Source organism: Saccostrea cucullata, unplaced genomic scaffold (assembly GCF_032062105.1).
Source record: "Saccostrea cucullata isolate Sc308-1 unplaced genomic scaffold, CSIRO_AGI_Scuc_v1 ctg862, whole genome shotgun sequence".
Classification (NCBI taxonomy): Eukaryota; Metazoa; Mollusca; class Bivalvia; order Ostreida; family Ostreidae; genus Saccostrea; species Saccostrea cuccullata.
In genome coordinates, this window is record NW_026941287.1 from 81,313 (window position 1) to 95,145 (window position 13,833).

Genomic DNA, 13,833 nt, shown 5'->3' on the forward strand with positions numbered 1-13,833 from the left:
CAACAGGTGATGTATATGTACTACCTGCTTGGTTATCGTTTTATGACGGCGGAGATATCTCACAAAGTAAAGGAAGAAGATAAAGAGAAAACTACTAGTGCCGAATCAGAGAGTCTGAATGATTTTGATACAAAGGTACTAGTAATGAAAACATTTATGTGATTGTTAAAAAAACAAATATTTCAAAGTCATCGATAAAATACGAACAAGTATCTACAATTTTAAGATGCTAAAAGTATCGCCTAAGTCGAGGACGACCACTCTTACGAAACTATTGAAAACTGAGACATGATCCTTAATTAAAATACCGTAGAAGTACCTTTTACAGCGAGGTATCAATTTACGCTATGTACGCGGTCGCAAGCTTTCGGCAGAAATTTATCCAAGCGTACTTTGTATAAATGTAAGGCATATAGTGACAATCTACAAAATCCGCACAATTTTTTACCCGCGGATTAAACAGAAATTGAAATTCCGCGGAATTATGACACCGTGGAAAAAAGTACGTCTACAGCAGTCAAACATGTTATTGTATGCTGAATCACATCTGTAAGAAATGTTTCTGACAACATATCTGCAGCATGCTAAAAAGTTATACTGCTATCGTATTTTTCAGTTTATTAAATATTCTACAAGTTCACTCAAAACCTAACTTGATTTTTTTTCAATTTATAGTAAGTAAACCCTTCTGTAATCTATGAATCGAGCCACATTAATACCAAGTATTATATGTCACAATCTTTTGATCAATTAAGAAAAAAATGTTTTAATGGATATAGGGTACTGTTGTTCTGTTGCTTATTATGTTCAAGAATGGCAGAGGAAACTTGGCTGTGATTGCATGTAATGTACAGCTGATTTCTTAAATTTAGAGACATGATTGTTGAGAAGAAAATCGATAAATTAAGATCCTTCCAACCTCTTATGATGTCATATTTTAATTTTTTTTTTTGCAAAAACTATTATGAATTTAAATCCATACCAAATAAAACAATATTTTTTTGAAGAATGTTTTTCAATAGGTGTAACATATATATTGTTGAATAAAGGAAGTTTAAATGATGCATATTTTCTCTATTCAGTCAAAAAATGTTGACAAGGGAAATTACTCCCTCATGGGAATCTTCATTCAGACATGAACATTTTTACTTCTAAGAGTAAAAAGATTTCCTGATATTCACAATTTAAATATATCTTACTAGTAGCAAGTATTTTGAAACTTTCTGCATCAGAATTATGCATTTGAACCTGTTTTTACATAATTATTATCTCACAGTTTACATAAAATGTACATATTTTAAAAATGTTATATACGAGGGACGTTAAATAAATAATGTCATTTGGGCTCAGAAAGAAACAAAAAACGCTTTTCTTTGACTTACCGGGTAGTCTTAATGATTTAACTAAAATATTATCTTTGAATTAAACGCATACCCGAAAGATTTTCACTCAATTTCTAATTGTTTTTCAAACACATTTTTGAGTATGACCCTTCGTATACTGGAATATGGCAGATCCTATGATTTGCTGTACTTTTTTTTCTTTCTGATAAATGTTTTTCTAAGTTAAGGAAATGAAACAAGTCAAAGGTAGAAAGATCTGGCAAATGTTGCTGGTGTGACAAAAAATAACTTTCTGTTTATTCTCAAAACTTTTTTACTCTTCATGGCCTGTGGGTTTTGACGCCGTCATGGACATCTAATGTGGTGAATTCCTCATTCTGTTTCCTTCCTCTCATATACGGTACCTTTCAATTTTTTGCAAAAAATATTTTCTAGACTCCTCCAGAAATTGAACTTCTTCATCGAATATGAATTTGAACAACAAACTTGCATAATATTGAAGAAAATAGCATATCAAACTGTTTTTTGCTCTTGTAAGTCTTTGCTCTTCTTAGGTCTTTGCAGTTTTGTCAAGTGCACCTTATTGTAAATTTGTTTTGAGGGCTTAGAGCAATATGGATTCAATTTTCAATATCTGTTAGAATTTCACATAAACGTGGATAAGTACATTTTTTTTTACTTTTTTAAATAATAATGCTTGGATATTCCTACACGCTATCGTTTTCACTCATTTCTTCAAAATATAGGGTGACCTTTGAGTATTAAATATTTTTACTATAAAATGTTTTTTTAAAACAGTATGAACTATCCCCAAAATGATTTTTATCAATTTTGCTATGTGTCTTAAAGTCAATAAAACATAATCAGTGATAATTTGTTGACATTTTGCAAATTTACATCGGTTATTGTAAGTCAATGTTGCGATGGACGGTACCCACTTTTTATGCCCATTATACGATTTTTGTTTTTTGAAATCTACATGTTCACCTTTCTATGAAACAGACATTGGTTGCTATAAATTTCACATAGTTCAGTTAATATATTTTTGGGATATTAACAAGTTTTACAGCTGCTTTATTGAAGCGTTTAATTTTACTCTAATTTGATGACTCTTCACCATTCATTTTTAATGCAGTGTATCGAATAGCCCTTGTTCTCCAGCTTTCCACAATAAAATAATGCGATGAAAAGAGGTCAACCAAACTGTTATCAATTTATTAAAGATTCAATAATGATAGAAAGTCAAGCTTTCTGTCATATGACTTCAATGCTGTACGTCATCGAGCTAAAGACATTATTTATTGAGCGTCCCTCGTACTTCTGTTTAAATAATAATATGGCGACGTAAACTGTTTCGCGATAATTGGTAAATTTCACGTGTACATGTATTTAATGAAAAAAATGGCTTTTTGTTCTTTTAACCATTAATACTGAGAGTGGACAAACCTTTAGGAAATAACTAAAAAAAATGATATAATCACATGCAAAATTGCCTGTTTTCGATTTCCTCGCTTATTCCTGTATATGCTGTCATAACCTAATTTTTGTTACACTCCATGATCAATTCTCAAATATATGATGATCAGTTATATTATCACTGGTCGAAATATTTAAATTTAGGGATGGTTAAACCATTGCCATTTTTTTTACTGTCCACCAAATCTGAGTTTATTTAAATTTTTAAATACAAATACATTCATTAACAATACATTAATTGTACAGTTAACGTCATTTTTTCAACTGTCGCCAAATATTACTTACAATATTGTTTAGTCTGTGTACCGGAATACTTCCTTGACACATGCTGGTAAAACGAATGTTTAAAAAAAAACAAGATGACTTCTTAATAATTTTTAAAAAAGACATTACATGTAGTTTTTTAACATGAATAATACATTCAAAACTTTGAAAACTTGTTTGGAATATCTAGGCTGACAACACATTTCTCCTTGCATTGGATGGGGACGTTGACTTTACACCTGGTTCGGTGAGACTTTTGATTGACAGGATGAGGAAAGATGATAGGGTTGGAGCCGCATGTGGACGCATACATCCTATTGGCAGTGGTATTGTAAAACTTTATTACACTTGAAAAAAAGGATTAAATTATGTCTTCAAAAGAACTATAAACTATTAACAAGGCTCGATCTTGTTGAAAATTCCGAAAGGAATGATAAAACTTTTCAATTTTTGGAAATATATTTGTATGTAATTTGCCTAGAAAAATTAGAATGAAATTTTGTAACCTTGCCTTTATTATAGTCAAATGATGGCACTGTCAAGATATGGACCATTTTCCGTGTTTTTATACACAAATACAATCTAAAACTCTCCAATAAACAAAGAAATTGAAAATTAAAAAGAAATGATGAAATGTATTGTTTGTCACATATATCATGCAATTTTTATTCTTCTTATAAAAAATGAAAGAAAATTAGAGGTAGCCTTTATTGTAGTGAATAGGGGCATATCAAAACGCAAAATTAGGATTTTTTTATCCAATTAGATATAAAATAAGACACCGAGTCGCCCTGGGTTTAGGTAACATTAACAAACGATTGCAATCCTTTATTAGTTTTTAAAAATAAATAATTCTAACATTTTGAAAAAAAAATTCTCTCCATGTTTTATTTTTTTCTTTACACGCGAAGTTGTAACATGTGGGAAAGGGGAAGGGTGTAAAGGGCGACGAATGACGAATTTTACTAATATCATGTAATATATAAAAAAATAAAATATTTCGGGGTTACATTGAAATGGTTCATGGGCTGAATTTTAAAACTCAAGCTAATTCCTGCATATTTAAGTCCTCAATAAAAAAGGTGTGTATAAACACTTAAACATGTTCAAGGAGTAAGAATAAAATCGTTTAATTTTGGTTGCAGTGTTTGTTTTTTTAACTCACATATTGAAATAAAACAAGAAAAACTTAATGAATTTGTACCATGAAATTGATACCTAAAAAAATCATGTTCCAAAGTTGTTTATTAATTAAAAAAAATAAAATACCTGTCAATAGTAGAAATACCAGCTTTCAACATGTACAGTCTATAGAGCTATGATGGATGTAGGATCAGCAAAACATGTTAGCGAAATTTGACGTCATATTAATTGTGAAGTTAATGTGTTTAATTATGAAAGAAGTCAAGGGCACTGTGACGTGCCTGAGTTGACACTGCGTTAAAACGTATGAGCAGTTCAAGTAAATTGGGCCTCGTTAATAATGATGACTTTGACACTATGAAAACTATCATAACCTAAATAAATTTTAACGAATGTCCCTGAAAGGGTTAAAACAAAAATTGTATCTCAAAGATAATCTTTAAATTCCTATCTGTCTTGGCTTAATTGAATTTAATATGCATTCGAATATTTTCAGTTTGCCCGACTGGATTTGATACGTGGATCAAAATGTTTTGCCTGTTTTGTATAACATTATGTTTCAGCTAATCAAGCATGTTTCATTTTTGCATTTTAATATGCATATAATATTTAAGGTCCAATTGTTTGGTACCAGAAATTTGAATATGCTGTGGCCCACTGGCTCCAGAAAGCAACCGAACACGTCCTAGGTTGTGTTCTTTGTTCCCCCGGATGCTTCAGTCTATTTAGAGGCTCTGCATTAATGGACGATAATGTAATGAAAAAGTATACGTTACTGCCGTCTGAGGCATCACATCACCTAATGTATGATCAAGGTAAGATCATGGACACCGTGGAGATTAAATAATCCCATTTATGTGACATGTTCTGGTTTGGCAATTTTTTTTATATAACAGTGTCTGTATATTGTACCTTGTTTTATACTAAGCTGCTATTATTTTTTATTATTATTTATAAGAACTACATGTATTTTTAGGCCGTTCCTATATCCAAATCTTGGTTCAACCAATCAGCAAAGTTCTTACATTAATCCACACCATGTAGTCATTATTTATCTGTTTACGAAAAGAAAAAGTGACGTTTATTGAACTGCTGAATTTTTCGAACACACCAGCCACCCCTTCTGGCCCTAATGTTGCTTATTATTTTTACATATTGACATTTTTGTTGCTCTGTTATACTAACCTCTTCTGATTGTGTTTGAACAGGTTAGAGAATTTCAAGTATTTATTCTCTAGCGCATTTTTTTTCTAACTTTTCACCTCAGCTTGTGGATCATGTATATACATCCACGTCACAGTTATGGTCTTTGGACATTCTGTAATAATATTTGGTTTATGAAAATACAACCTGTAGAGAACAGTTTTATTTATTAATAAGGACGTTTGGTCTGTGCCACATTCAAAGATCAATTATTAAAATTTCTAACTGTTGTACATGTAATGGCAATACATTTTTTTTTAAATGTCATGATAAGAAATGACCGTGTAAAATATACATTCTATTTTAACCAGGCGAAGACAGATGGCTTTGCACACTTCTTCTTCAACAAGGTTACAGAGTGGATTATGCTGCCGGGGCTGATGCTTTTACATATGCCCCAGAGAAATTTAATGAGTATTTCAACCAAAGAAAGAGATGGGGTCCATCAACACTAGCCAATATTATGTCTCTTTTACAAAACAGCAAAAATACAGTTAAAAATAACTCGAACATAAGTTGGCTGTACATTTTTTATCAGGGTAACTTTCTTTTTAATCTTTTTGTTGTATGTTTTTAGGAAAATGAAAAATGAATCTTTACTATTTCGTTGTTACTACCAAAAGGAGGACAATTTCTCAATTGAAATAAGTTGAACATCTCTTATGTAAAATTCCACTTTGATTATGTTTTAGCATCTTTGATGGCTGCGACATTTATTGGACCTGCAACGATTTTGATGATGATCGCCGGAGCATTTGTTGCAGTCTTTGGCGTTGATCTGATCACGTCATATATCGCTTCCCTTGTCCCTGCGGTTCTTTATTTCATAATCTGTGTAACGTGTAGCACGAAGATCCAATTAGTTGTTGCTCAGATACTGAGTGGGCTCTACGTTATTATCATGATGGTTGTACTTGTTGGCGTCATCATAACCGCCGTCACAGAGTCTCCATATCATCCAAGCGTTGTTTTCCTCGTTGGAATAGTGGCCATCTTTGTATTTGCTGCAATGTGTCATCCAAGAGAATGGAGCAATCTTATCTTTGGTTTTCTCTACTTCATTTTGGTGCCATCTGGCTTTCTAATTTTAATTATCTACTCGTTATGTAATTTGAACGACGTGTCCTGGGGTACACGTGAAAGCAGTACACCGAACGCCAACGTGAAGCAGAAAAAAAGTGTACTTTCCAAAATCCTATACCCATTTAAAAAACTAAGACAGTCTCTTTCAAGTTCACGAAATTCTGAGAAGGACGCTTTATACATAAACATGCTCAAATCAATGACAGATGTCATGGAGCAAAGTAAATCTATGAGAAAACGCACTTCCTCTGAAGGCGATTTAAGAGAAGTGATCGTCGACACAGATGTAAAAAAGGAACAGAAAGAGACTGTAAACAAGAAAGCTGAGGTAATTCTAAGGTATTTCCATCTTTAAGAATATAATCAGTCTAAATGCAGTTTACCTGTTCAGGTAAAAGGTGATTTTACATGCATTTTAAATTTAAATTAGTTTTAATTTAAAATGTATTTGCAGGACATATACCATTTTTGAGCTATTAGAATACTTTATTCAATTTATTTCCACAACAAAACATCTTTTTGTAAAACCAAAATTATAAGCTACATAATACTACTTACATTTTCCTTCCATGGACTTTGTTATAGATGACTTTTAACAATTTAAAAAAAGGCTAGATGCATACCAAAACTTAATAATCAAGTTCAACAGATGAATTTCAAGTAATTATAGATAATATTATGTAACATAACACGTTTTCAAGAATTCATTGAATTCCTAATGTCAATTTTCGTTATATGTATCCACAAAGAAACCAGGAGGATTTATTTACTATAGGGGCGAAATCAAACAACTGCAACTAAATATAAAAGAATAAAAAAATGAAACTGAATTAATGCTTGTATTTTTTCAGATTTTACATGGTCTAGATTTGAAACTTCCTTATATTTTAATAATTTTAATAACTTAGTTCGACTGGCTAAGAAGTGTATAATACAAAATACTCGTATCCAGAAAAAAAAGTTTGATATATCCTTATACACGAGAAAGTAACTTTTTTCTTATGTTTTATATACTTCAGACTAAAAAGCATAACACGGTGAAAAAAGTTAGAGGTAATAAGACCTCAGGACCGGGATGGATAGAAAATTGTAGGTTTCCAGGCATATGCACTGAAATGAAGGAAGAAGAGACTATTTTTTGGAGAAAATTTATTAAAGAGTAAATATCTTTTTTGACTAATATATTTTCACCCTTAGAAGATATGTATCCAAATATTTTTTTCAAAGCGCCTTCCTTTAATTAAAAAAATATAATTGTTCTTGTAAGCAGAATTTTTAATCATGAAATTTGAGGAGATAACAAATGGTACTCGAACGGAAATTCAACTTAACAATGCAAAATAGGAAAGGAGCAAACATTAATAGGAACAAATACTTCCACAGCATCAGAGGTTGGATCAGGTGCCATAAAGGAGTGAGAATCTCCCGCTGATCTGTCACATCCGCCGTGTGTTCCATGTCATGATCTAGAAATAATGGAAAAATCAATTGACTACTCTATAGCTTAACAGTCAGCATGAAAAAAATCATTCAGCATTTAACTGATAATTCAATTGACACGGTAATTGCATCAACTATAGGACGAAATGATTGTTTAAAAAGAGTTTGCTGATGTTCTTGCTTCATGAAATTATTTGCTATAGTTGACCTCATTTATGAAATTGTTCTTATGTAAAACATGCTCTTCCGCATCTAATAAACCGAGAGATGACAGACTTTAAGGTATATTGTTGTACAAGTAAGGGATGTTTACGATTGAAAAGTGAAACTACGAGACAGTAATTGAAAGGTTTTTTTTTTTTTACGTTTGGATCGTTTCTTTCGGTTGATGGTCACATTTAGAAGAAATGTACGTACTCGATACCACAAAAATATCATACTGGGAAGAGAAACAAATCATCTTTCATAAATCTCACAAATAATATATGAGTCTATATAAAAATCTATATAAACCATCCATTATTAAATTTTTCTCTACTAAGGTACCTAAAACCTCTTGAAAAAGACGAAGATAAGGAAAAGAAAGTGAAGGAAGAATTAAGAGAGTTGAGGAACAATGTATGTGGAGGGATGGCTCTGATTAACCTCATCTGGATATCAGTGAACTTCATGTTTCAATTGCGCAAACCGACAGTAGTCACTTTTGTTAAATTGGTGAGGTGACAAAATTTTTAGTTATGTTCCTTTAAGATACTTACAATGCATTAGATATCTATGCTTCATTAACAAACTGAAATAAATATGAGTCTCATTATTTTACGAAGCTACAATATTTTTCCACTGCCTCTACGTTTTAGATAATGGAAATGTATTTTTTTCATATTGTAGGAAAATGGGGAAGAAATAAAGACTGATGTTCTAGGCTTGTTGTTCATAATTTTCTTCACCTTGATTCTGGTTATTCAGTTTTGTGGTATGATCATGCACAGGTTTGTATTCGTTTTGGTAAAAAAAAAATCTGTAGAAACTGTACATTAAACAATACACAAAGGAAGCTGCATGATATGATCAAATGTTTATTGCAACATCTTAACTTTAATTTAATTCCAAAGTCTGAAGTAGGGGGAACAATTAGCAAATAATTAGCAATATTGATAGAAGCGTCATTGCTTTTCATTACTTTACATTTGGCATGCTAACTTTGGCTTCTTAATACGCGAAGGTAGATCAGGGAAACAAAGAGAAAACGCATTTCCACCTTATAACTAATTGTGCATCCCAGCCCACAGTAACCACTAAACCTAGGTCCATTTGTTTTATTTTGACACAATTTTGGAAAATTTAATCAAAGAACCAGGGTCGTTTTGATTCACGTTTGGTAGTTATCTGGGCGTACTTGAAAAGTGAGAAAAAAAATATTGACGTGTCACAAGAAATTCAAATCTTGATTTATCTGGATTCTGTGTAATGGGAGATGATGATATTTTCCAAAAAGTGAGTTCTGATTTGCTAAAAAAATAACTTAAAAATCGGCTAGATCAGACATTTGTTGCAAAGTGGTACATTTTAAAGACATTTTTTATTCTAAAAAAAATTCTATCTCTGGGTCTTCTCTTCATGATTTTGAAATAATGTTCTTGTGAATTTTAATTAATTAATTATTTATTATTATTATTAAACATTTATAAAGCGCCCTATATATTAAAACTCTAAGCAGCTGTACAAGCATTAAATGTAAAACAAATAAAACTTAAATATTTACAAAGTCATATTCGAAAATTATAAGAGAAAAATTTATTGTTTCCAATGTCCCTACATGTAAAAGTACTTAAAACGTTTACTAACAAGTTAACATCTATACAACATACCCTGAAATATTGGTCACTACACTACGCAAGCGTCTACTATCAAAAACTGTCTTTTTTTTTTTTATTTATCCAAGTTCGGTACACCATTTACTGGTGACCTTGAGGATTCAAGCTTTTAAACTATTCTGTTCAGTATGACCCCCATTTCTTCCTCTGCAGCATCCAATAAGTTCTGGACAAAATTCAACAAGCACTGATATTTTCAATCCTGGTTCAAAGAACAACTAATCTGTCTCCAAATACACTTAATGTAGTACTCAAAGCATGTAGGCCCCTACATGTGAAAAAGGACAGTTTTCTGATTATATTGAAATAAACCATACAAGACATATTTTTTAAAAATAATTAACGAATGTAATTTTTTTTTTGATAATGCTATATTTATATATTTCCAATTTAAGAAAATGTCATCAAATGACTTGGGTGAGATTCTTCACTAATTCGTCTGGCTATCTTTGAAGAAAACAAGAGCTTCTTATCTTCTTGAAGCAAAGTAACAGAGTAGGGAAAATGCATGTGGCAAATTGACAGACAGACAGGGCAATTTCTATATTTATACTTTCTCTTTACTTCTCTGTTTACAGTATATGAATTGCAGTTAGTGTGTGATAGGATTAAATTTAATTTGAAGAAATTGATTGTGTTATACATTTGTACAAGGCCAACAATAAAAAAAATGATTTGTTTGATGTACATGTACCTCCTACCTACGTATTTACCTTAAAAAATGTTGTTCCGAGAACATCAAACAAAAAATATTTTTAATGATTGCCTAACATTTCTTTAGCATTTTCTCGGCAGTGTCAAGTACATGTAATTGGTCATGCTGCATCTATTTTGTCTCTCCTCTTATTTTTGGATTCACCCCGTGGGGATCCGGGTTAGAATAGATCCTCAGTAACCCCTTGCTTGTCGTAAAAGGCGACTAAATGGGGCGGTCCTTCGGATGAGACCGTTTAAGGTATCCGACCCATATTAGGACCAAATATTCTAACCTTAACTATCAATTCTTTGTAAGATATCCTGATATTATTTTGATGCATTTTAGAGTAGAACGACATTTGCCATGAGAAATTTTCAAAAAAGTTATTACCTAAGCAGAAATTAATTATTGAAGATTGCATTGAAGTCTATAGAAGGAAGTAAGTTTTTCACAATAAAAAAATAAATACTACAAATATCAAAAAAAGCTCTGGTGGAAAGATGTATTTGATCATTGGGAATAGAAAAAAAAATTAGAAATAATTTTTTGACCAGACATATTTTTTTAAAATTAATTTTTATTGAGTAAAATCAAAGGGAGATAACTCGTCAAGGGCAGGAAAGGTCATAAATTAGGACATGTCCCACTCTTACATTCTGATACTCAAAGATGAAAATTAGTTCTAAATACACCGAGTATTCGGCCCATACATATCTATTATGCATTCAATTCCACTGAATCTGAGGCTAATATGGATCGGATACCTTAAACCGAGGCTCCGTGTCACAGCAGGTGTAGCACGATAAAGATCCCTCTATGCCCAAAGGCCGTAAGTGCCGAGCATAGGCCCAAATTTGCAGCCCTTCACCGGCAATGGTGACGTCTCCATATCAGTGAAATATTCTTAAGAGGGACGTTAAATAGTATACAATCTATTTCTAGATTCTTTCAATACATTAGCAACTCTTCGTAGTAATTTTTTATGGCTCAAAAGCTGAAAAATTCATTGTAAAACTGGGCTCTTGCTAGGGAAATGGATGTGAATTATCTGAAATTGCACAAGAAATATAAGAATGAAATGTAATATTCTTTTCAAAGTATTAGTCTTATATTTATAATAGTTGTTTTAAACACAAACCTGTCATGGAACACATAGAGACCTTTGTTTGAACTAAAATCTGGAATATTAATTGCTTATGTACTGTATATTTTGAAAAGTGCTGGGAGCTGATCCTAGTCTGTGTAACTTTATTTTTATTTATAACAGAATTTAAGCGAAGGGAAAATTCTTAGCTATTATAAGTTTTTTCAGCAAAATTTTCAGTACTTCGCGAACATCACAGACTAGCTATCAGCACTTTTTGGGTAGAGGAAATAAATATTTTTTTAATGTGTATCAACTTTCAAACCAAGCGTATGCCTAGATACACTACCCTCATTTCCTACATTCAGCTAAACAATTCTATTTTCATACAAGTCACGTGACAAATATCTTATTCATGCGATATAACTGGTAATAACTATGGCCTAGTCCTATCCATTATTAAAAGCTATATTACATTTTCTCTACAAATATTTAGTTTCTTTGTTACAATTTGTTAAAAGAACGGTGCAAAGGTCACATTTTCCATATCGGCCCTTAACTTGGCTGAGCAGGAGCATAGAATACGATTTTCAAAGAACTAATGTATTTTTACTATTTAATCTATTTAGCCCCGCTCTAGCACTAGAACCTCTGACCCTGGGGCCATGAATTTAACAATTTTAATAGAGTACTCGATGGTAATTACAATTTTATTCAAATAGTTTCAGTACTTGATGTCCAGGAGTAGAGAAGAAGCTTTCTAAAGATTGCATTTATATTATTGGTTTTATACCCATTCCTCGGGCCTTAGGGGGGACAGGGACAATAAATTTCACAATTTTACTTCCTCTTTACCCATAAATACTTTATGCCAAAAATTGGTTGAAATGGTCGAAGGGTTGCAGAGAAGAAACTGAAAATGTTCAAATTTAAACGCACGACTAGGGATGAAAATTGAAAGCAATAGGTCACATAAGTTTTTCCAGGTGACCTAAAAATAAACAATATAATTTTCATATAGAATTGTTTCAGTTTTCTTTCTTATACATCCATTTCAGATGGGGAACATTTTTACACCTTGTAGCTATTACCGAAATCCCCAATCCTTTCAAAAAGAAACAAAAGGACAATTTAGCCGAGAGTATAAATCAAGTATCAGAGGATGATGAAAACTTCAAAACGTCAGAGGAAGAAAGGATTAAAGGAGAGGAAGATCTAGAGCAAATAATTTTCAGTCTTCAGAAAACAGGTACAACATAGTTAGAACTGGAGCCAATGATGAAATAAAGATTGCCTCTTCTCTGTATGTATGTATGGTTGTAAGTAAATGAAATTATTCATACTTTATTCTTCTGATTTCAGGTAAATATAAAAGAGAAAGTTTTGAAATACCAACAAGTTCCACTAAGAAAAATGATCTTAATTCCACAGCGGCAACTGAATCTTACAAAAATACAAATAAGAATGAAGAAGGAAAAAGAGTCAGATTCGCAGAAACCAAGCGAAATCTACGTGAAACTATAATGGCGAGAACTGAGACCGAAAACTCTATACCTGATAGACAGCAGGGAGGAAACCTGCCGTTGTTACGTGGAGGGCTTATGCACCGAAGACTGCAGCTGTCGAGGTCAAAAAGAGAGGCATAACATTTCGAAGCGGAAATAATCTTTTTATTAAAGAGTACTCATTGGAAGTGGACGTTAAATCAACATATAAAAGTGACCCATTTATAATTATTTACTTTAGTCGAATGATATTTTATCTTGATAATTTTACCTTTTAGTGAAAAAAAAAAAATTATCAGTTGTGACAATACTTGGAGTTATATGCAAAACAAAGATATCTTTATGTATTCATTTTCGCCTATTAAATGTTTTAACCATTACATCTATTTGCAAATGGCATTTTTGCTTCTTTTTATATGGATTGTAAAACCAACATTTTTACAGTGATTTGCCTAGGGATGGTTATATAACTATTAAAACATCTGTTTTCGGGGGTCTTCGTATGCTCCGTTCACGGTTTTTTAAATTCTGTTTGACTGGTCATAATACTTGTATGTTTTTTATTACATATCATTAATATTTAAATAAGAAAATCATTTAAGAAATGAATTTCATTGTTGGAGATTCATGAGGACATGAACTACGACGCTTCACGTCGACAAATTTCATGAAGCACGATAAATATGCAAAAATGAAGCGTTGTAGTCCATGTACTTAATAT

The 13,833-nt window shown here is 31.9% G+C and overlaps 1 protein-coding gene across 1 annotated transcript; it reads left to right on the forward strand.

The window, feature by feature from the left end:
• The first annotated feature begins 24 nt into the window (after positions 1-24).
• Positions 25-13,354, forward strand: LOC134257566 (chitin synthase-like). The gene is made up of 10 exons (XM_062740169.1): positions 25-135; positions 3,274-3,409; positions 4,841-5,041; positions 5,741-5,968; positions 6,122-6,840; positions 7,532-7,671; positions 8,495-8,666; positions 8,841-8,941; positions 12,666-12,856; positions 12,970-13,354. Exons 1-10 carry the CDS (start codon positions 43-45, stop codon positions 13,251-13,253), a joined length of 2,265 nt encoding a protein of 754 aa, XP_062596153.1. The 5' UTR covers positions 25-42; the 3' UTR covers positions 13,254-13,354.
• Positions 13,355-13,833: the final 479 nt, after the last annotated feature.

What these genes read in the sequence shown, in the direction of transcription:
- LOC134257566 (XM_062740169.1), top strand. Translation starts at nt 43, where the DNA reads ATGACGGCGGAGATATCTCACAAAGTAAAGGAAGAAGATAAAGAGAAA. An exon ending in CATACATCCTATTGGCAGTG is followed by an intron (nt 3,410 to 4,840) that starts GTATTGTAAAAC and finishes ATAATATTTAAG; the next exon opens with GTCCAATTGTTTGGTACCAG. An exon ending in CTGTAAACAAGAAAGCTGAG is followed by an intron (nt 6,841 to 7,531) that starts GTAATTCTAAGG and finishes TATATACTTCAG; the next exon opens with ACTAAAAAGCATAACACGGT.